We start from the raw sequence: 23,520 nt of genomic DNA, 5'->3' as shown, positions 1-23,520 counted from the left end.
CAGACCGTGATCTACTTAGCTAACTCCAAAATAGTAAAGTGACAAGTAATGCTGCATACATGACTTATTTTCAGCCGGCTAGATATCATACCAACTCATCAGAGACACAAAAATATGTTTGGCTCTTTTACAACAGTGTTTTCCCAGATAATTTCCTTTGCAAAACATGTTTACGAGCTGTGAGTGAGTGTCGGCTGATAAGACGGCATGTGGACCGGCAGGCTGGAATCTTCCACTCGGCTGCCAGCGTGGTAAACAGCAGCAGGAGTGTTTGTGAGCAGTGGGTGGAACCTGGGCTCCACATGCTGTCCAAACACGTGGAGTCTGAATGCCATGGGCCGAGAGCTACAGACACTTGAGCTGTCCATTGAGACACACACACACGTGCATGTACAAATTCTCTTTTGATTTATGTGCCAAAACTCTTCATTGAAAGCTGCAGAAAAATTAGTACCAAAAAATGCAAACACAGCATCAGTGATCATAAAATGCACTCTGTAGTGACCTAAATCACATGGCATGTGTCAAACTGAGTAGGCACAAGTCCACGACAATGTCAGCATTACCACACATGGTCAGTAAGGCTCTCAAGACATTTTAAAATAGTAGAAACTCAACCCAGAAACTTTCACTGGCATCCCAGCAAGAATTCTGTGAATGAAAATGACTCAAAATGAAAAATTTCCAACCTTCAGATACTAAGCCATGTATCTAGATTTTTACCTTGTGGCACTTTTTTTCTAAGTATAAAGTGATGGCTTGTCAGGGCTGATTGACCTGTTGACCTTTTTGTTACTTCAGTGCTGTTTATGCTCCAGGAGAAAGACTTAAAGAGAGTGCGGGCTGTAACTGGACACTGATAAAGATAGTCGCTGACCACATGGCCTCTCACACAGCGGAACCAACTATGTCATTTTTCCTCTAGGGATGGCAGTGTCGGTCTGATGGTTCACCACTTAGATCCAGACTAAAAAAACCTCATAAACTATTGGATTGTCATAAAATATGAATATAATACTCTACAAATCTTGGCTCATTGGCTCCTCTGATGATGAGCTGTCTGTGTTTTCTACAGAGAAAATACATACAACATTAGAAAACATAGACTAGCCTATAGCATATTTTAACTTTAAAAAAAACAACATGGCAGCATTTTCTCAATCAGTGGAAGACAGCGTGATGCTTAGATGTAGATTAAAATGTCTTTGTTTGTGTGACAAAAGCGATATATTACTTTTTGATTTAGTATGTTATTTCTAAAAATTTATGTCAGTATGTTATGTTTTCATGTGGGATCACGAGTGCTGTGTGTGCCTCTGTCATCTCTTCTGTAGAGAGCCAGAGCTGGCTACTGTAAGTGGGTCACAGCTCCGCCCCATTGCTGCGCGGCGAAGTTCAATGAGCCCGGCTGAAGCCCTCCTTAGGCTGATTCAGGGAGAAATAATGGGGCCAACAACTTCCAATCCCCTCAAGAGCCGCAGCACAGCACGGCAGCAAGCTGGCAGGGAGGCCCAGTGGAGCGCAGGGTGGACGAGGTTGCCAAAGGAGTAGCTATTCACTCTGTAAGACCCTAATCTACAGTGCACACCACACATGCTGTTCTAATGTACTGTACAGAGGGTGCATCAAGTCCATGCAGTACATTGGACGAAATGTTGTTTCAATTTGATGTGATTATTTCCACGTTAGTTCTCCACAGATTAAGGCACCAACAAATCAGACCTGGGTTTAACTCCCAGTGCAGCTATTCTTTCTCCAGTTTCATCAGTGCAGATGACCTGTTTAACCAATTTGCTATTAAAAACAGATTTTAAAGTTGATATATGTATGCGTTATCCTATAAACAATAATTTGACTTTTGCTCACATAATTAGCAGAAAATAATAACAACTGAAATATGTAATTAAATTATGTTTGTAGAGTGCTTGCATGTATGTAATCAAATGAACAAATCCACTTATGGCTGCTTAATTAGTTAGCATGTTTTAATAGTCTTTACATGACCCCCTTTGGAAAGTAATGCATGCTACTTGATGTCACTCAAAATTGGAAATTTCCTGATCTTCAAAGACTTCTAAGCACATGGAATGTCACAAGTTTGAGGAAATCAAGCGTCCAAATCGTTTGATGATGACACGGCTCCATCTCAGCCATGATGAATTCTTTCTTCCTTGTCTGCATGTTTGTTGAAAAGCATGTGATTGTGAATGTGATTCTAACTTTGGGAATAATTGAGGCCATCCAGGAATAGACACACACACACACACACACACACACACACACACACACACACACACACAATTACTTCAAAGGACCATCTAGTAAACTGTATTTTAGGAACCCCTTAACTGCTGTTAACTGAGAAATTCACTTCGCTGACACACTTTATTTAGCAAACTGTCCTTTATGCTGAGAAAGACAACCAGCGACAACAAAAGCATTGTGCAACAAAGACTTCTGTTTTCGTGTCCTGCTCCTGTGGTTTGCCTTCGGAGCAGAAATCTGCCCATACAAATTTTGTTAAAGGAAAAAGAAATTCAGACAGACAGTCAGTGCAGAGAGGGGTGAGGAACACAGTGTCCCTCCTGGTGGCTTGGTGGTGGATTCTTATGTAAGACTGGTTTCTGCCTGGCAGCAGAGCAGTGCCCCATTGACAGTGTCGTACTGCTAATTAATACACACCAGCTAGAGGTGTGCCCTTACTGCAGCTTGTGTGTATGTGTGTGTTCATTCTGTGTCTGTACTGGAGAGTTGGAAACTCGATGAAGTGACGCCAAGAAAGAATATTAAAGTGTCACAGCTGCATTATAATCACAATGTGTGTGAGATGTTTTTCAAAATCATAGGGATCGGTATTCAAAGGGGGCGGAGGTGGTGGGGGGGTCGCACTGGGTGAGACCCAGGGCGACTAATTAATTTGGTATATGTAGAATGAGAGTAGTAGCCTGAATGCTGCTCACTTTCTGCTTCATCTTCAAACACAACTGTCAAAATGTCAGCCAATTCCATGTTTTCAGATCCCACCCTCCCTGCAGTAGCCCCTGCAACCCAGCATAGGCCCACTTCCATTCATTCCCCGCCAGTCTATTGTGCCAGTCTAATGCTGCATTCACATGGATTTACAGGTGCTGGTCACATAATTAGAATATCATCAAAAAGTTTATTTACTTCAGTAATTCCATTCAAAAAGTGAAACTTGGATATTATATTCATTCATTCATTCATTCATTCCACACAGGCTGATATTTCAAATGTTTATTTCATTTAATCGTGATGATTAAAACTGACAACTAATGAAAATCCCAAATTCAGTATCTCTTGCCCAGGCGAGACGCTTCTGACGCTGTGTCTTGTTCAAGAGTGGCTTGACACAAGGAATGCAACAGCTGAAACCCACGTCTTGCATACGTCTGTGCGTGGTGGTTCTTGAAGCACTGACTCCAGCTGCTGTCCACTCTTTGTGAATCTCCCCCACATTTTTGAATGGGTTTTGTTTCACAATCCTCTCCAGGGTGCGGTTATCCCTATTGCTTGTACACTTTTTTCTACCACATCTTTTCCTTCCCTTCGCCTCTCTATTAATGTGCTTGGACACAGAGCTCTGTGAACAGCCAGCCTCTTTAGCAATGACCTTTTGTGTCTTGCCCTCCTGTGCAAGGTGTCAATGGTCGTCTTTGGACAGCTGTCAAGTCAGCAGTCTTCCCCATGATTGTGTAGCCTACAGAACTAGACTGAGAGACCATTTAAAGGCCTTTGCAGGTGTTTTGAGTTAATTAGCTGATTAGAGTGTGGCACCAGGTGTCTTCAATATTGAACCTTTTCACAATATTCAAATTTTCTGAGATCCTGATTTTTGGGTTTTCATTAGTTGTCAGTTATAATCATCAAAATTAAAAGGAATGAACTCTTGAAATATATCAGTCTGTGTGGAATGAATTTATACATTATACAAGTTTCACTTTTTGATAGGAATTACTGAAATAAATCAACTTTTTGATGATATTCTAATTATATGACCAGCGCCTGTAGGTGGATGGAAAACCGCATATCATAAAATTAGGTAAGCCCGTCAGAGAATACCAGCAACGGTAGACGCCTCTCCCATCCCAAGTTAAAATAGTTTACATTTTTGCCGTTTACCATCTGCCTGATTCCATGTGAATGCAGCATTAGCGTTCCAGCCATTTTCTCTACCTGTCATGACCCCCTGCCTGCCTTTTAGACTCTTGCTCTCTAGCCTTGTCCCCTATTGGACATGTTTGCACCATCTCCCCTGCCTGCCTGCTTTCGACCTCAAGATTTGTCCTGCCTGGTCATGCGTTTGGGTTCAAACCTGTTTACTGAACAGCAGCTCTGTGAGGCTGTACTTAAGCACAGTGGTGTTTTTATTGTCAGCATGCTCACATTGACAGTGCTAACATGCTGAACAGTACCTAACATGCCAAATGAACATGTATACTATACTGACAAAAAGTTGCTGGTTTACCCACTTTTCTGAGGGGGGAAATGTGTCAAAATATAATAAAAACAACTTTATTTAGGACAAAAAACAGTTGTTACAAGAAGAATAATTAAACATTTTGGGAAAATATTAGCTTAGATAAGAACATTGATACCACCTTCAGGTCTGTGTGTCAAGCATGAGCAGGAGCCAGGAGGCAGTTAGCCTTACCAGAAACTGAGAGCAAGGGGAAACACCTAGCTAACACTACAACATGAGAGTTTGTGGCTTTAGCGTGCTGTAAATAATTTTTGACGAACAACAGAACATATACTTGTTTTTACATTTCAGTTTTTGCACAGCAAGGTGTTTCCCCCCCTAGTTCCAGCCACTTTAAGCTATATAGGCTAATCATCCCTAGCTCCAGCTCTATACATAAAGCAACAAGACAGTATTTGTTAAAATTAACCATTAATTTAAATACCAGTAAGCATTGATAGCAAACTATCAAAAAGACAGCTCCCCGTATCAACATATAAGTGCGGGGGACATGGAAACAGATGAAATGTGTTGTTTTGCTTCATGTTTTGAACCTGCTGACCTCCCGACTCTGGCTGCAGTCTTTTCTGGAGACATGTGGCTTGGTAGGAAGTCATTGGCTCAGTATGAGCTTCCTGCCTCATCCTCCGTCTGAAATAAAAACACTTAGAGAAAGTGTTGACCAGAGAGCTCAGCTCTTCACTCGCCACAGGATGGAGGAAGGATATCCTCCTCTTATGTGACACACAGTCGGGAAGCTATTAGACTTTGTGCCAAATGTATATTCCAGTGGATGAGGGAGAAGAAGGGAGGATGGGTAAACTCATTTAAGCTCATTTTAAAGCTCATTTAAAATCAGTTTGCTCACACTTTAGGCTAACGAAAGAGTTTAACATTAAAGGTCGTACAGAATCACTCAGGAGAAAATCTAATTAAAGCAACCAATTAGAGACACTATGTAACATTTGAAAGACAAAATAACTCCTTTTTCTTCTTACAAATTTAAAAGTTGGATTCATATGCAATAAAACAAAGCCTAGCTAAATTTATTACACTCAGAGTTTTTTGTGTTTAAGTGGAAAACTAACCACTTATGTTGCTAATTTTGGCAAAAGTTTAGATTGCTTTATAATGGACTGTCCTGATTCAGTTTGCTCACTTTGTGACTCTTGCATACTTTGGATAATAATAGAATTTGCTATTATCCCATAAATATTAATAAAAGTTACAGTATAGTCTAGCTTTCAAGCAAGTTATAGCAATAGTTGTATGAAAATCTTTTTATTTTTAGTTTAATATTTATCTTTTTACTGCTAGAAAGGAAAATACAGTATTTTTGTTCATTTATTATTATTACTTAATACCATTATTGTATTGAGATGGTCTTTATATTACACCACACAGTCATTTAAGCTGCATGAGATATTATTTGTGGAATTAAGAAATGACAACAAAGTTGTACCTCTTTAAATAGATTCATTTATTTCCGTAAGTTGCTATCCATAATCAATACAGACAAAAGCAATACTTGACTACCAGAATTTATAAATCATTATAATCATCTCTTGTGAGCATCACAATGAACAGTATATTGAATTATGTACAATGGAAGACAATGACACATTCAGACTGACTCAATCCAAGATCAATCTGTAAAAGAAGAGTCTGTCCATGGACAAATGGGGAAAGCGCTTTGAGAGATGTCAAGAACAAAGTTCCCAGCGACAAAAACAAAACACTTGGCAGAAAGAGAAATGTACAAGGAGCAAAACAGCTTCTGCTCATCACAAAAAGAATAATCAATGTAATGTTACATTTGGTTCCACGGTTGTAAACTAGATTGTTTTCATGTCACTATTGCATATGCCATTAGGTAAAGTGTGTCGACAAGGCAAAGATATCTCTATAATAAAATAGACAGTGTCTTTTTTCATATAGTCACAAAGACTGTGAGGGGGAAAAAATTCATACAATACACTGTACAACCCAAAAGCAAAAACCCAGTTCTCTTTTTAAAAATTGGTAGCCAAAGTCTTTACACAGGAATATCATTACAACATAGGTAGAATCTAAGTATATGTCTCAATAGATTTGTTTCCTGTTAAACTCTTTCTATGTACACAATATACACAATCAAGACTCTGAAGATAAATAGATACCCCGACGTAGCGTGGTACAGCTCCAATATTATTCATCTCGGTCAAAACAGTTTCCCACATTACGTTTCTATGGTGTTCCCACCAGCTCAGAGATACATTCAGACATGGTTAAAAGTTTTACAATCTACTGTACACTTAAGGGGTTGTGAGCCAGTTGGAGTTGGCACAGTGGGCAATGCAGAGGGACCACACAGTCAGGATGTCCATTGAGGGCTTACAGATAAACATCCACCTGGCCGCCATTTTGGAGGTTCAAAGCTCTTGGAAAGCAGTAGAATCCAATTTGTTTTTTGTATTTGTTTATAGAGATGTAAATTTCTCTATTCATCTTAAATTTCTTTAAATTAAAACAGACAGCGCAACGTTTTAAAGAAATAACACATTCTTCCTCTAGCAATGAAATCCTTGCTACAACCTTGGCATGGTAGCTAATGTAAGCAAACTTGACACACTAGTGTTACAATACATGTTAGCTTTTATTATCCTCCTGAAATTGCTACTTGTGGCCACAGTGGCTGCTGTTCAGCGAAAGTTAAATCACTTTGCAAATTCATAATTCATTCATTCATCACTTCACTGTTGTTCTCTTCATTACACTCAGGTGTTTTGCTGCAACCTTACTTGGTCTGGTATGACCAGTAGCTAATGGCAGCTAATGTCAGCCAGGAGCTAACAGTAGCTAATGGTGGCTAATGTGAGCACCCTTTAGTTTCCATACTGCTGTACAATAGATGCTACTTCCCAACACTGGTTATATTTTCCAGACAGCTGCTTCTCTAGTGAACCTCCATGATGGTGCCAGATGTGGCTGTTGGCCTCTCTTCTTCTAATTTTTCTACCCAGCACTGTTGACGCCGGTGGCCCTTCCCCCTCCCCTCCAGCCCTGACCAGAAACTGTCTGGACTGTGCCCCAACATTGACATTTTTCACTGGCTTCCCCCTTTTATCATCACCTCAACTAGACAGTTGTACCATCAAGTGATATCACAGCAGGGCGACCTGCATGGAGCTTAACAGCAGGCCGTAGGTTTGAAGGTAGGAGTGTGTGAGGTTTTCAGGCTCAAGTGACTGAGGAACTGTGGGAGGTACAGTGCATTCTGATGCCTGGTGTTGTGGGATCTGAGCTGAGTTATAAAGACATGCATAACTCTTAAAGACATTTAGAAATATATTTCTTTAAGTCCAGCGCTTTGATTGGACAGAAAATAAACTTGGTTAGAATAAATAAGAAATTAGTAATTAAGAAAATACTTTAATATCAATACGATAAATCAGATCTCAAGCAGCCTCACTGTACTATACATTTCAGAAATAATATTTTATATTGTAAGCCAGGCTTTTTACTTTTCACAACAGAATAACAATATAGAGTAGTAGGTCCAAACAGACATACCGTAATAGAATATTTCTCTTATTTTATAGAAAACTTAAGGACAATATAGACATTAAGGCATTGGGTGGGTCTTATCAGACATTCATCTTCCAAAAATAAATAAAATATCTAATCTAAATATAGTTATTCTGGATACTCTGTGTACCTTAGTATCCTCGCTCCCTGGGCCATTTCTATAGTAGGTTTCATTGTTAACAGACATACCAGTTGGTCATACTTTGTCTTAGAAACACACACTCGCACACATACAGGCAGTCATATAACTACCCTCAAGTAGATAAATAGTATCTGGGTACCATTACAGTTTTGTCATTGTCTGACTATCTTTGCTTCTGTGCTTGCGCCAAAATTTGGGTCAGAGGAGAAATGGTCTCTGCAGGTAACATGAGACGCACCAATATCCACCCACACACATACACAAACACACCTGTCGTCAGCAAATTCACGATGGTGACCCGCTTGTTTCCTGTGTGTGTGAATGTGTTTGCGTGCGAATGTTGCTGAAGGTCCAAACAGTCTTTTAGGGCCACACAGCTCAGTGGAAGGGCAAAGTTGATTTTTTTATTTATTTTTTTTTTCGAGCAGCAGGTCGGTAAAGATGCCAAGTCAGAGGATGTAGGAGTCCTTCAGTCTGAAAGAGACGATAAGAGCAAAAGCGGGAGTTAGTGGAAGTATCAAATAAATTCAACAGGTAATTTAATCAAACAATCATTGAAAAGTTCAAAGTGAATACATAATCATCACATATAATGCAGCTAATGTAGCAACAATTCTTGCATGTGTGTGAGTAGGGATGTTTTAAGAGCTAGTTTCATCTGTCTGATAGTACACTTAAAGTGAGTAAACCAGCAGTTTGTAGTCTGATTATTTCCCCAAAAACAACACCAGTTTCAACAATGCGGACCTTTCAGAAAGCCGATAGGTTTGAGAGGACAGAGTCTTACGCTGGGAACTCATTCACAGATTTAGGTTGTGTTCAACAATGGCTAAAACAGCTAGAAGTGCTGCACACACACAAGTTAAATGGGAGGGATTTGGGATGTGTAACCTCGATTGTTTTATGTGTATTATTTGAGTTTTATTTCAACACTTAGTATGAATATTGGTTCTTTATAGCCATGGTGCTTTTATGTGTATGGTAAGGGTTTATAAATGTGCATGTTGTGTGATTGTACATGCACTCTCACTACGGCGTGACAGCCGTCCTCCGCGGGGGGGCTGGGAGTAGTTGCATAATCTGGGACGTAGAGTGATGGAGTGATGGGGGTTGGGGTCTCCTTGTTGCTATGGACACAAGCTGAGCAGAGGAGGGTGAGCAAGCAGTACAGAAGCTGATGCATCTCTGGAATACATGCAGAGAGAAACTGCGGTTGCATTTATATTGCAACTAATAATTATAATGATTTAAGATTCTCTGGTGTTCTGTCATGTTTTAAAGGCCACTGTGTGAAGTGCGTGTGTGTGTGTGTTTGTCTGAAGAAGAGGTTGGGGGCATTGCAAGCAGAAAGACGGAAGGATTTACTTAAAGTCCGAGTGGTGGTCAGGGGGAGGGAGGGACACTAGGTAAATTGGACTTCCAGGAGGACAATATCCTCACTACAGTCATGTCTCTTGAAACCACAGAAGGATTACGTCGTTGTCTTCGGACAGGGAAACTTCTATCAGTGTAAGGCTGATGAAAGTCTTTAAAAAATGCACAGCAGTCAGGCTGTTTTTCTTAGGTCCTGAAAAAGTTGCCATTTTTGGAGCTTTGTGTATATATACATACATACATACACACATACACACACACACACACACACACACAAATTCTGGGTGGAGCAACAAATTATTAGGGTGATGATACTATTGTTTGGGTGATGTGAGGGACCATTTGTCATATGATTTTGTAGTCAATTTTCAAATAGATTTCTGTTGATTTGTGCTTAATTATGACAACAAACTCCAATTTTGTCAGGCTAAAGCGAACAAATGCCCACACCTTACATTACGTATTACCCAGCTGCTGTCCGTGGAGTAGCCGCTGGCTCTCACTGATCTACCCCTGGCTGTCTAATCTCGCCTGCAGTGGCTGTAATCTCATCTGGAGCCATGGCTGGCTAAATGTGGGGAACGCTGTCCACGCAGTTATCTAGCAGCTAGCGCTTCTGTCTGGAACATCCCGGCCTACTTTAGCCCCCCTCCTCCCCGTGCCATGACACACACACACACACACGCGCTGCCTGGAAACTCTGACACAAGAGCCTGCAGTGTTACGTGTGCGCGTTTGTTTTCTATATATCAAGTAACATGGCATATCTTGATTTCCTGTCTAGGCTGTTTGCACTGCTTTGTAATGTTTGCAAGATATCGGCTTCAATGGAGGTCTGATACAGATGTCAATACACACATTTAACAGCTTGTGCGTACGTGTGTGTGTGAGCCAGTGCGCAGGGAGGCAGCAACAATGGATTGAACAATCAGGCTGATGGCTAAAATCAGGTGTCACCTTTACGAGTAATTCCACAAATGCCAGAACAGAATGTGCCATGTAGGCAATCAAATTAGAGCCACATGGGCTGCACAAAGTAGTGACGTCCACCAAAATTCCAGGAGTGGAAAAATTGTTATCAATGCAGCCCTTATGCAAATGTAGACGTCTCCGTGTGTGAGAGCAGCAGAGAGCCAAAAGAAAAAACAAATAACAGCTATTTTCATTACTGATTAATCTGCAGATTTGGTCTATAAAATCCTTAAGCATTCCTTAAGATTTTCAGTTTACTATCACATAAGACAGTGTTTTCTAAACCTTTAGACGTGTTAGCTCTTAAAATAAAGCTGTGTTTACTCGCAACACCTCATCACAGGTCTCATTTGAATAAATTTTTGAGGAAATTATCTGTTGTTTTATTTTTTGTTTTTTACAAAAAAGCAAAGAGGGGCATCATCGATAAGTTATCAGTTATTACTTCAACTCTAATGTGAAAGTAAGTAAAAGTGTGTCGATGGGTTGGGGTTTGAAAACACATCTCTTCTCCAGTTCCCTCTACCCTGTGTGTGAACGCACGCCTTGTTATGACTCATGCTCAGAGCGAGTTAGGGATGCATGGCTGTGCAACTAGACCTCTTTCGCTCGCTGCACCCTTTAACATCACAACAAACACACAAATCACAGGAAATGTAAGTAACACAGTTAATACATAACATGCTCTGGGTGCATTTAGATCTGCCCACCGCCTCCTCTCTGCAATGACATCACTCGCAATACTACTGAATGACGTTAAGAGGAAGCGGGATTTGAGTCGATGGACACGAATGCTTGTAATCTGGCCAGTGAATTACACACACACACACACACACACACACACACAGCTGACGGTCATGCTCTCTTCAGCCTGTAGTTGTGGCAGATGGTGGGCTAGCGGAGGGATGGTGAGATGGTAGGGATGTGTGTGTGCATAAGAGAGAGACATATAGTGGTATGTATATGTTTACATGCTAGTGTGGGCATGGGCAGGGATCGTGTGTGTAATGAGTGTTTGCACACACACACACTTGCCCTCCGGAGAGTGGCCATCTGCCACTAGCACTCAGGAGGGACTCTAAGTGTCACAGCAGGGCTCCTCTGGATGTTTGAACCCCCATTTTTTCACCCACTTTTTATCCCCTACCTTGTACTGTGATACCTGAGGATGAAATGATTATAAGCTAGTAAAAGGCTATCAAATCAATTCACCAGCAAACTGACATATAAGCCTAACTGTTGTAAGAGTCATCTCACTGTGCAAATCAAGCTTCCTGAATCGCCACAGGGGAAGCAGGAGCTTGTCGTCGCCGTCAGATAAAGGTATTAGTCAGACTAGGAGGTGGAAACAGAGACGGCTGACTTGGCTAATCTGGGTCTGGTACAGTACATCCACCAGGCTGAGCTGCGGCTAGCCAGGGCCTGCGAGAGGAGGCGGGTGGCTTAGGTCAAGGCAGAGGTAAACACCACCTCTGGGTCACATGGGGCTGGGCCGCTCACAAAACAAGATGTAAAACAAACACCGGACCCTTATGGCAGGCATTAAGGCATCTGAGCTGACCCTAGGTGGAGCAACACAACCATATCCAGCTGTCAAAAGTTTATGACTTCAGGGTTTTGTTGACTAGAAGCAGTGCAGTCACGTTTCCCACCAAGGGGGCTGTCACGTGGGTTTGCGGGGCAAACACTAAATTCCAAGGGGCAGTTGGGGCAGATTGGTTTAGCGGTGCTTTGATCCAGGCAAACAGCCACATGTTCCTCCAGAGCAGTGGCAGTAAGCCAGAAGTTACCCTGACGCGAGAGTCAGCAGGTATTCATTTCAGCCAAACTACATTTCACTAAGAGAGTAAAGTAATCAGTGGAGTCAAGGCGCGGAGGTGTTGGAATTAAAACCTGTAGACTTTTGGGTCAGGATAGCACATGGTCTGGGAGCGCAGCGGGACCTCCTGATAAACACGAAATCAAAGCCCTCCGCCAGTGAGGCCCGGCGCCGAGAACCCCCATAGCGCACTTTAACCTCCTTCACCCCGTTTTGCCACACAGCAGTGGGACTGTTCAGTAAACAAGCCATCGAGTCTCCAATCTTAGGCTCCAATGCTCCCAGAATGCACCTCGGTTGAAGGGGCCCTCACCAATGACTTGGTTTGTTTGTTGCTTTAAAAAGCCGAAGCCTTCCCCTTCTCTTTACAGCATACAAGGCTGTGCTCTACAACCCCCCCCCCCCGCTGCTGCTTGTCTTACTTCTGCTAAGTGAACAGCTTAATGAGGCAGAAGGGCAGTGGAGTGCACGTGCCATCCTACCCTATTATGCATGCATTCATTCAGTCTCCCACAAACAGTCAGGCAAGCAGTACTGGAAAACAAAACAGGCGACTCTCTTTATGCACGCCTCTGCCAAGTATTCACGGGTGCAGGCTGGAAAAAGAGGGGAAAAAAAGATCCCCAAGAGAAAATAACAACCCTGAATGCTCTGCTTGCGTACGTGCAAGAGTCCACATGTATGTGCTTGACTATTTTTCCCTCCCATCTCCCCTGTCAATTACATTCATCAAGCTTTATTGGCACCGTAAAAGTCAAAACATGCGTACCGAACACGTGCAAAACAACACAGCTCAGATACAAACAAACAAACACGCGAGCACGTGTTGTTGATAGTGGTTTCACTGTAAATCAAATTTCTGATTGGAAGCAGAAGACCGTCAACATCTGAGTTTACCGCCTGTTTATCTGAAAAACACCCATTTGACTGCAGTCAAAGACCATACACAAATTAAATTTAAAGACTGCATAATGAAGTACAGATTTTCCACTCTGTGGCGGCTGCTCTGTGTTGGTACATTTCTCTTTTTTATCAGAACGCCTCTGACAATACTGCGTTTCTGCTCTGTGTGTTCAAAAGGAAACATAATATAGCTTCACTCTCCGTGGCCTTGTGGTGAAATAAAAGCCACTTTCTATTCAAATGTCCTGGAGCCGGAACAAAAACAAGCCCCCCCCGCCTCACGGCAACTTTTCAAACCCACTCTGCCAGGAATGTGGACCGTGACATCCAGTTACCTGATGGCCGCATAGCAACTCGCCCACTTTGTTGTTTTGCCTCGCTGCCTACAAGGACACAAACATATATCCACATGTTCTGAGCCTCACATGTACAGCGTACAGCCCCCCCCACCCCCAACCGATTTATGTGCTCGCAAACACATGTGAGCTCACTGTGTCCAACAAACTGCGTGGGGACAGAAAGTCAAACATTATTGTTAACATTCTGCTTTGGCCTTTGTTTCTACCGTCTGCTATCCCACACCACAGCTTTATTTTGTTCAATGGGATATTCTTGCACACAGTATTGATCTATGGGGATGGTGGGAATAAGGGGTCTACAGAGGTCACATTGATGTTGCAACACATCCTAAAGCCTACCCAACTGAAAAACAACAGCCGGAAATGCCCACAGCTCGGTGTGACATTACAATTGACAGGAAGCCTTACTTATCAGCTCTGAGGCATTCCTCTGGCATTACTGGCAAAAACATGCTGCAGTAAACATGTTTTATAGACTTGATAAAGAACTATTCAACACATCTGGCTTCATATTTACTATGCACTTGTGTGTGATGGTCCATAATGAATCTCTAGTCTCTCCTTTTTGTTTTTTGTACAAACAGCTTTCATTCATAATGCGCGTTGGTGGAATCCCAAAATCTACTTGTGTATTTTTAGTATCTGCAGCCCACAACAGTAGCAGCGAGGCAGCATCCTGCTCCGTCATGGTGCTTGTTTACTTCGGAGCTCTCTGCCTGGTCACGTTTCATAGCAGCCTTGTGCTGCGTTCACGTGTTGCGGGAAAGTTTTGGAATACCGAAACAACAAAAACACAGAGAAAAAGCAAAAGCAAAAGTCAAAGCGTGATTGATTGCAGCTAAAATCAGAAGCCACTCCTCTTTAATTTGACACTCACCCAGTGGCGAAACTTACGCTACTCATGTTACAGTACTCAGAAGTAGGAGGGTAAGAGGAGCACCTGAAGGCCACATCAGCACCACCTACTTATGTCCTTTGAAATCCACAGAGCCAGTTTGATTTTGAATCTAGAGGAAATGCAATTTCGCCTTCATCCTTGTTTTTTTCCCCCTCTCTTCTAACTGCGAGATACAGCTCACTTTTCATCCAGTAAAACCAAACTGCTTTAGTAATTTGTATTGATTAAAAAGATATACTTTCCTGAAACACTGTATCACCTCTTTAAAAGCAACAACACCTGCAGGTCATATTTATATTAAATTATTTAGCAGTAACACATCTGACATCCACCTCACTCACCTTTGGCAGTGGTTGCAGCCTCCTTGAATCCCAAACAGACATATGGTGTGCTGTGTAATCCATTGATACCCCCTTTGCAGCTGCTGGTGGGTTTGAAGCCCGCCAGGTCCTCGCATTTCTCCACCCTGTTGTCCAGGAGGTTCAAGGCAATGTAGTTGAGTCCGTTCGGGTAGCCGGCCGAGCTCTGCCGGTTCACAGGGCTGCCGTACTCCTCGTCGGAGCCCTCACTGCTCCGGGACGAGATGTTCTCCACCGAGCTGTGCCTCTTCACCGCGTCGCCTCGGGCGAAGGAGGGGAAGACCGGCGTCACGGTGGCAGTAGAGGAAAAGGTCTCAGAGCTATGGCGCCGACGTCCCTGCGGATTGGCCCGGATCACCTTGGCAGAGAAGTCAGGGTCCACTGTAGAGGAAGAGGTGGCCCCAAGCAGGAAGACCCCAATGCCTTCTGGGACGCCCTGGTCCTCCAGAGAGAGCCTCCTCTGGCTGCTTGAGAACAATGTTCAAAATATGAGATGGGTAGTCAGCAAGTAGCTTTTATGCTCATATTTCTATATACAATGACCATACAGCTATTAACAAAAGGTTTAAAATACAATTTAATTGCTAATATGGTCAGGATATTTACTTGATTTTGAATCACAATTCAAATCCCAACTGTCCTGAAGCTTAACAATCCTTGCTAGAAAAAATCTGCTAGTTGTTATCACCATCTCTCTTGTGATTAGGATAAATGTATTAAAAGGAAATCAACCAAGGATAATGGTTCATATCTGGATTCTGATATGCAGATCATCAGACACTTTCAATCTCTTTTTTGAGTGCAAATGTACATTTGTTGATTCAGAGTAATTAAAATGTGTGTTTCCTCACACAGTACAAACTGTTCTTGAATCACTGTTTTTGCCTTTGCCCGGGATCAATCTTACTGTTGACAAACAAACAATGAAAATGAGTCCCTCCCAACACAGATACACATACCTTGCTGTGTTCTGAGGAACAAGCTGTGGAGGCGAGCTGGTCATGCCAAATGTCATCTCAGCGTAGTCATTTTTCACCTCAGTACCGAGGCCCTGAGACCCTTTCTCACTATCCAGAGGGTACATGGCCCCCTCCTCGGAGCAGGGGCACATGGATAACTCTGGGAGTGTGTCCAAACGCCCGGCAGGAGTGTCAGCCTCTTTGGGTGAGTGTGAACCCAGCTCCAGGTTTATGTATTCTGCTAGAGAGGATTTCCCCGGGCCCCTGCCGCTGGAACCCAGTAAAGAAGACTGGCTCTCTGTGGCAACAACGCAGGGTGGGGAGAATCTGGTGCCGCTGAAGTCGATGTTAATGTACTCCCCAGGGCTCCGGGGTTCTCCGGGCAGGGGGTGCTCGTTCATGCTGGGCAGGGTCCTCAGGGTGTCCAGGGCTAGCCTGTTAGGCCTGCCCAGCCTCCCTCTGTAGGGCAGGCTCTCCGCCCGGCCGTGTCTGACTGGGGAGGGCACTGAGGGGCTCTGGGGTGAGGTCTGAGTTGCAGTGGGCTGCATCACTGAATAATAGTCCGACTCCCCCGCTCTCTGCCTCACACTCTGGGGGCTCATCAACACATACTGGCTGCTTTCGTCATTCTTGGAGGCTTTAAGTTTAGCGGGGAGCGTGAGGGAGCCGGCCTGGTAAGCTGGCCTCACTGATGCAGGTTCGCCAGCCAGCACGCCCAAATAGTAGTCGGGAGGGGTCTGGGGTGGAGGTGGGTTTCCAGGTGACATGTTCATGTATTCACCATTCCTGTCTGGGCTCTCCATGGAGGATTTGGAGCCACACCACATCCTCATGTAGCCGCTGTCTTCAAGAGAGCTGCTGCAGGGGGAGTTTGTCTTGTAGCCGCCGCTGGACGCCACCTGAGGATGCACCCTAGGGTTCACAATCTGCTTGGGTGCTGAGACGCACATGGGGCTCATGGGCACATAGTTGTCTGCCTTGCCAGACTGGGTCGCCACACCTGGCGTCATTGGCATGTAGCCGTCATCGCCAAGGTTACTACTGGAGCTTCTGGATGACCCGATTTCAATGTCTCCATAATCCTCAGGGTAGCACATTTTGGGCGAGGCGGAGTGAGAGTTCTGTCCGTGGGCCATCCTCATGAGTGTGTACTCGTCCAGGGAGGCCGAGGACAGCGGCGCCACCACCCTCTGTTGACGCGGTGTGGTGAGGGAGTGCGTCCGCTTCCTGTACGCCTTGTCAAATGCCAGACCCTCGCTGCCAGGCCCGGACCTGCTGCCATTCGCCCCCTCCATTATCATGTAGCCGCAGAGGTCGCTGATGTCACGGGATGGAGGCGTGCTGGACAGAGAGTCAGGGGTGTCGCTGCGGGTCAGGGGGAGGTATTTGAGTTCACCCGGGCTGGAGCTGTAATCGTCACACAGCATGAAGCCATTGTCGGTGAGGGAGCCAGAGATGGAGGCGCTGCAGCTGAAAGGTCGCCTAGCTTTGTCAGGAGTGCAGATACTAGCCCCCCCTCTGGGAGACATGCTGATGGGGCTGGAGGCAGCTGGAGGGGAGTTGGACACGGGCATGGACCGGCTGTGATGCAGGTTAGAGGAGGACTCTAGCATCCTGCAGGTGCGTCCACTGCTAAGGGTATAGGACCTGCTGAGGTGATTTCCAGAGTTTGGACTTGTAGGACTCCCGTTCACAGATATGGACATGGACACAGGCCGGGTCACGCTTCCGTCTCCCTCGCTGGCCGTTCTTATCCGACAGGATGTGAACTTTCTCCCCGGGGATGTGGCTGCCATGCTATCTGTTCTGGATCTCCTCACCAGGCCCGTCTGACTCGGGGGGAGGTTGTTGAGGTTGCGTCGTGTGGGCACAGAGATGGGGTTAGTGCTGGAGGACTGGCTTTTGCTCCGCGGCCTGAACTCAGACAGTTCCTTCATGGCCTTCATGGCCTCAAGGATGGTCTCATGGATGTTCTGCGCCACCACAGAATCCTCCGCCTGCATCCAGAACTCGCCAGGTCCAGTGACCGCTGACCGGCCCACCTCTATGAAGAAGAAGCTATCTGAGTGGCCGCATCTCCTAATGTTCATAAGCTGTAAACTGACAGCAGCTGTTTCGGAGTTCAGCTTGACAAAGCTGATGGTCCGACTGGACAAACACAGCCTGTACACTCCGGTTAGGTTCTTGATCTGACCCAAGCCTTTGGATTTCAAGTTGACCTGCCATACCTCCTTATACGCAGTTGCTGCTGGAGTAATGAGTCCATAGCTGGCCTCCTCAAAGCCCACTAAAGAGGAGGTGGAAGCTGGGCTGTCATACACTTTCCCCTCGGCTATCAGATCCGTCAGAACCGTGTACCAGCTCTCCTGCTCCTGCTCGTTGTCTGCAGCCACAGCGAAGTACTCGTCCTTGGTGTAGAGGGCGATGAGGTGCTTGTGTTTGGCGTCGGCCCGTTTGTTTACGCACAGACAGGAGTCCAAAGTTATGACCCGTTTCGCGGCGGACTTGTTTCTCCATTTCTTCTCGCTCTCAAAATACTCCAGCCGGGCGGCGCAGCGCTCGGTCGGCTCCCGGAGCACGAAAAAGCGCCTGTGTCCGTGTTTCTGCTTCCTGAGGTATCCGCACTTCTTCACTCCGTTCGTCCCATTGGATAACAGGTGTTCCCCCGTCGACGGAGGACTTGCCATTTCTCTTCACTTCTTTTCTCAAGTTCAAGATAAGCAGTCCTTTTTAATTTGAGTAAAACCCGCAGCAAAAAAACTTAAAAGGTAACCTGTTTTTTTTTTATTTAGTCCATAGCAGACACCGATATAGCTGCGTCCGCTGTCTGCCACGGTAGAAGCAACAGTGCAGGCCGACCAGACCGGGGACTGATCTGATCCAGGGGAAAAACAACATGTGACGCTGCTGCTGCTCTAAAAACAGAATAAAACACAGAGTCATAGGGGGGCGGTGCGTCCTGCACTCCTGCAGGGGCCGTGCCTGTCTGTCACCCGGAGCTGGCGCTGCCTATTGGCTGATCAAATAATTCAAGCCAGTCAAACCCCGCCCCTGCCTCCCAACTGCTCTCTCATGTGGAAACAGAAATGATCAGAAGCCAAATGAACAACACGATGTGTTTATAGTTTACTGTCAAATGAAAGTGAAAACACCTAAGGCTCCTTTTATTTTATCTGTTTTAATGCCGCAGAATGAGACATCCATCAAAATACATTCTTCTTCTTGTGTTTACAGTGTGATTGGCAGGCTAATTGAGCCCATTTGGATTAATGAGGATTTGAAATGTGCAACATTATGCCGGATTGTAACCATTTCTCAGGCAGTAACACTGTAAACAACCCTGTCCCTGATGTCCCGCTTGTTATATAAGGAGGCCTATTTATAAACCTGTGGGTATTCCTCTCCAACTGGAACCTTGTGTTTCCTATTTCAATACCTCACCACTTATTCTCCCATCTAACACTCCAGCATTGTCTACATTTGGTAATAATTATGGTCATTATGTCTTGAAAATGTAGCTTTTGCTGTGTGAAAAACAGCCCAAGAGGATGCAACCTAGCTTTGTCTATGAGTTGATATTCCTTTAATGCTTATGCTGCACTTTGCTGCATATTTACGAAATGTTTATGCTAAATGAAAAACAGCCATCTCACAGAGGGGGGGAGACCAAAAGCAAATGCGTCAGAGGCTTCAGTGTAATGGCAAGCTGCAGAAATGCTGCCATCATCTGGCTGCTCAGTCTCCTGTGCACACAACTTTTCCCACACACACAAAAACTTTTTTTACCAAGTGTTGGATCACAGTCAGAGGCAAACAGAAGGCACCAAAGGTAGTGATGAATAACAAGCCAAGCACTGGGGGGGGGTGGGCTGCATCGGTTAAGGGCCTGTCAGATGACAGGAGGACGCTCACAGACATCTGTTCATCAGATCATCTCGGTAATTATGTTAGTAATTCCCAGTGTTATCTTCATGATCATTAGTCATGCCAGAACAGCCATCAGACCCCTGTCCAAAAACACACTTGGATTGCTTTTCATAATCTCCCCCTAAAAGTAGATTCCACCCCTCAGTGTCAGTGCGCATTACATTGATTATAAAGGAGGGTATGAATTCCCCCTTAATGAAAATATCTGCCCCCTCAACAAACACACAGATACTGCAGATTAAGGATAATCCCTGCCTTCTCTAATCACTATTCTTCTCATTATTGTTATTGTTGATGCCGGTGTGTGTGTGTGTGTGTGTGTGTGTGTGTGTGTGTGTGAGATTGTGTTGACATTTGGCTGATGCCTATTTTTCTGTTTTTGCACAAGTGTTAATTTATCGAGGCTAAGCTCAGGCATAGCATGTGTTTTCAGCATTAGCCGTCACCTAGCCTATAATCTGAGAAATGAGCAAAAATATAAACACCTCCACCGGGATTAAGTAACACATATCAAAAACAAAGGAACAAAGAGATTATTGTTGACATTTAACTGGCAAAGGTTTGGCAATACTGAGGGAATACTGCTGAATGCTGAATATTGTTGTTTTGCTACTGTTTTGCAGGCAGCAGTTTGTGGGATGTGGTGTGCTGATGTGTTCCCACAGGGTTTATTTCAACACTAATCTGAGTGTTTTCTGCCTGAACCCAGGGGTCTTTTCTTTGTGGTAACATCCAGGTGTGTCTAAAAATGCTGTGTCTTCCTTGCCTTGCATATACTGTTGCCATTTTTTAATCCACACAAACAAGAGAATACGCTATCTGTTCCTTTTGTGTAAGCAGATTTTGATACCAGTAAAGCAAATCATTGGCATACTAGGAGCTCTACCTCAGCGGGATATTTTGAGATTCTTTCCACTGGCGGTTCATTTTCAATTCCATGAAGCTGCCACGTTATGTACCACCCCGGTGTGAACAGCCCTGATGACTCTCATTTCTAGAAAATCTCTCGCTGTGTCATCTTTCCAGATGATTCTCTGGAGCAGCTCCAGTTTGAGAATCAGTTCCCTGCTGAAGGAAAGCCTTCTGCTTTCAGCTGTATCCAACTGTGCTCGCAGTTTGCTCTGAAAGCATTTGTTAAAATGTTCTGAAAAGTAAATTGCACCAAGAAATGAAAATGCTTTGAGATTTATTTGCACAATAAGAAAACATTCAATGCAATGTAAATAAAAAAGAAACAAATATGCATTGTCCAAAAAAGTAACTTAAGCTAAAAAAACAAGCAACTGATTATTGCATTCTATTCTGTTATATTTTTACATTTATGAATTGTCACCTGCCAGCTGAATTTATTTCCCTTTATATAAATAAAGACATTTTCACCATAAATTGGAGCAGAAAATGTCTCCAGAACGCAGGAAATTAAGTGTTTAATGCTCCAAATTTCTGGGGGAGAACCCCCAGATCCCCGGTCATGTGTTTTAGCATTTCACATTTCTTCAAAATAGTGTTAAAAATCTTCTCGTTTTCTTCTCATGCATCATCACGTCTCGTGACCCAAGTGTATCTTCACAATCATGCCCCTAATCTGAGCTCTTCTGTGCCCACCACTTTTCAACACCCCTTGGTGGTAATAACAGCAGTAAATGTAGTAGGCTACTAGCAGCACAGTGATTGCAGTACACTACAATGTCAAGTCCACCCAAGTCAGAGGCTAAGATGACAGTTACTACTACTGCTAGCTGAGGCTAGTCCCATGTTCCCATGGTCCTATGTTCCCAGCATGTTTGTCTCCTGATATAAACTAAAATTGTAAGACATTGGTTAAGGGTATCTTGCAGTTCAACTTGCAAGAACAGAGGGAGGTGGACATTTCAAATGCAGTTTAAAAACCGTTAAGCCACTGTAGAGATATCAATGGCTAAAGTTGAGAAAACAGTTTTGCCTGTAAATGTGAAGGCGTAGGTTTCAAGGATTATAACATCAGTAAGCTGTAGGTGGGGGATTTCAACATATTGACCCATGGAAACATGCAATGAACTTTTAATCGAGAAAAAACATTACAGAGAGCATAAAACCATTTGAATAGTCTACGTAAAGGGTGCTACAACTATGCTAGCTGCATTGCTCTACGCCACCAGTACTTTGGTTTATGAATACTGGTGATAAAAAAAGTGAGACGAAGATCAGATTCCCACCGGGATCCAGGCTCAGTGCTTCACGTTGCGAGATCCTCACACAACAAAGCTGCTTTGCACTGTGTAAACACATATAGATCAGCATACCACAGGGTCATACGAGGGGTCAGCTCAGAACCAAAGCTCAAACACACACAGACTCAACCCGAGACCCACATGTGTAAAGACCACGTGAGAAATGCAGCTTTAGTGGAATATGTACAAAATAGTACTGCAAATAACGAGTCAAAGGTTTTGCTTATTTTAATGATTAATTAATCTGATGAGGATGTTTATTTTGCAATTACCTGATTAATTGTTAAGTCAACAACATGTCAACAAGTTCCCAGATGCAGTATTTTACTTTTAGGTATGGTCGCTGAATAGATTTGTGACATAAATTTTGTTCAATCATCTTTCTCCACTATACTTTGTAAAAAAAAAAACTTCCAGATCACATGTTTGGACCTTTTAAGGCTAAAGGTCCAGCAACATATTGCGCCCATAGGTACATAGGCTAATAACTATATAATAATAAATATCAGATAATACAGGCTGCACAGCAATCTGCCTGCACGTAATGTTTGTCTGTCACAAGATCCGTGATTGCAGCCAAGACAACACTGAGCTCTAGTGGCTGAGGGGAAAAACTGCAAGTCTCCAAGTAAATGAGCTGACACTTCTGATTCTCTAGTCTTACTATCTCCAGTGGTGGACAGTAACTAAGTACATATACTGTACTTAAGTACATATGAGGTCCTTGTACTTAACTTGAGTATTTTCTTTTCATGCCACTTTCTACTTCTACTCCACTACATCTCAGACAGAAATATTGCAATTTTTTATTTATCTAACAGTTTAGTTACTAGTTACTTTACAAAATAAAGATTTTTACATACAAAAAATAGGATTTTCTGTTTTTTAATTAAATTATTATTTATTTAATTAAAATATGCGACAGTTTATACAAGTACATTCATTGATGTACAGAAATTTAATTGGCAACTATTTTGATCATCTTTCATCTATCTTTCATCTTAAGTTGTTTTTCATGTAAAATATTTCATGGTTCCAGCGTTCCAAGATTTGCTGCTTTTCATTTTGATTATTTTAATGTATTTTTCGTAATTTTTAGACTGACAAAACAAGCATTGTGAATGTGTCACTTTGGGTTCTGGGCAACTGTGACAACCTTTCCCCCATTTCTTAGATTTTTTTTTACAACTGATAAATGGAGAAAGTTATCAGCAGATAAATCCATAATGAAAATTAATTGCAGTCTGATACAAAATAGTTCAACCTCAACCAACTACAACAGTAAAATCCTGCTTTTATATTAGTGCATGAGTAATAATAATCTAATGATATAATATATAATAGTAAAACAGTCACGGGTACATTTTACTTTCTGCTTGGTTTTAATACTTAAGTACATTTTCCTGATTATACTTATACACCTTTACTTAAGTAACATTTTTCAATGCAGGACTTTTGCTTGTAACAGAGGTTTTTCTTTTTACAGTGAGGTAGTAGTACTTAAAGCTAAATAGGATTACTTTATCCACCACTTAGAGTTATTATCTAAAT

At 43.2% G+C, this 23,520-nt stretch overlaps 1 protein-coding gene across 2 annotated transcripts; it reads right to left on the bottom strand.

The window, feature by feature from the left end:
• Positions 1-5,939: 5,939 nt before the first annotated feature.
• On the bottom strand, positions 5,940-18,742 carry LOC119901737 (insulin receptor substrate 2-like). Of its 2 annotated transcripts, none has more exons than XM_038717377.1 (3): positions 15,833-18,742; positions 14,856-15,340; positions 5,940-8,663 (listed from the first exon to the last, which is right to left on the bottom strand). In XM_038717377.1, exons 1-3 carry the CDS (start codon positions 18,517-18,519, stop codon positions 8,659-8,661), a joined length of 3,177 nt encoding a protein of 1,058 aa, XP_038573305.1. In that variant the 5' UTR covers positions 18,520-18,742; the 3' UTR covers positions 5,940-8,658. The 2 variants fall into 2 exon arrangements, with proteins under 2 accessions (XP_038573305.1, XP_038573313.1); XM_038717385.1 differs by having other exon boundaries at positions 14,856-15,337.
• Between the last annotated feature and the right edge of the window lie 4,778 nt (positions 18,743-23,520).

Source organism: Micropterus salmoides, unplaced genomic scaffold (genome assembly GCF_014851395.1).
Source record: "Micropterus salmoides isolate LMB-PRFRI ecotype aquatic unplaced genomic scaffold, ASM1485139v1 Ms_hic_scaffold_1, whole genome shotgun sequence".
In the NCBI taxonomy this organism is placed as follows: Eukaryota; Metazoa; Chordata; class Actinopteri; order Centrarchiformes; family Centrarchidae; genus Micropterus; species Micropterus salmoides.
The sequence above is the reverse complement of the archived record's forward strand: the minus strand, read 5'-3'. Positions and strand labels throughout refer to the sequence as shown.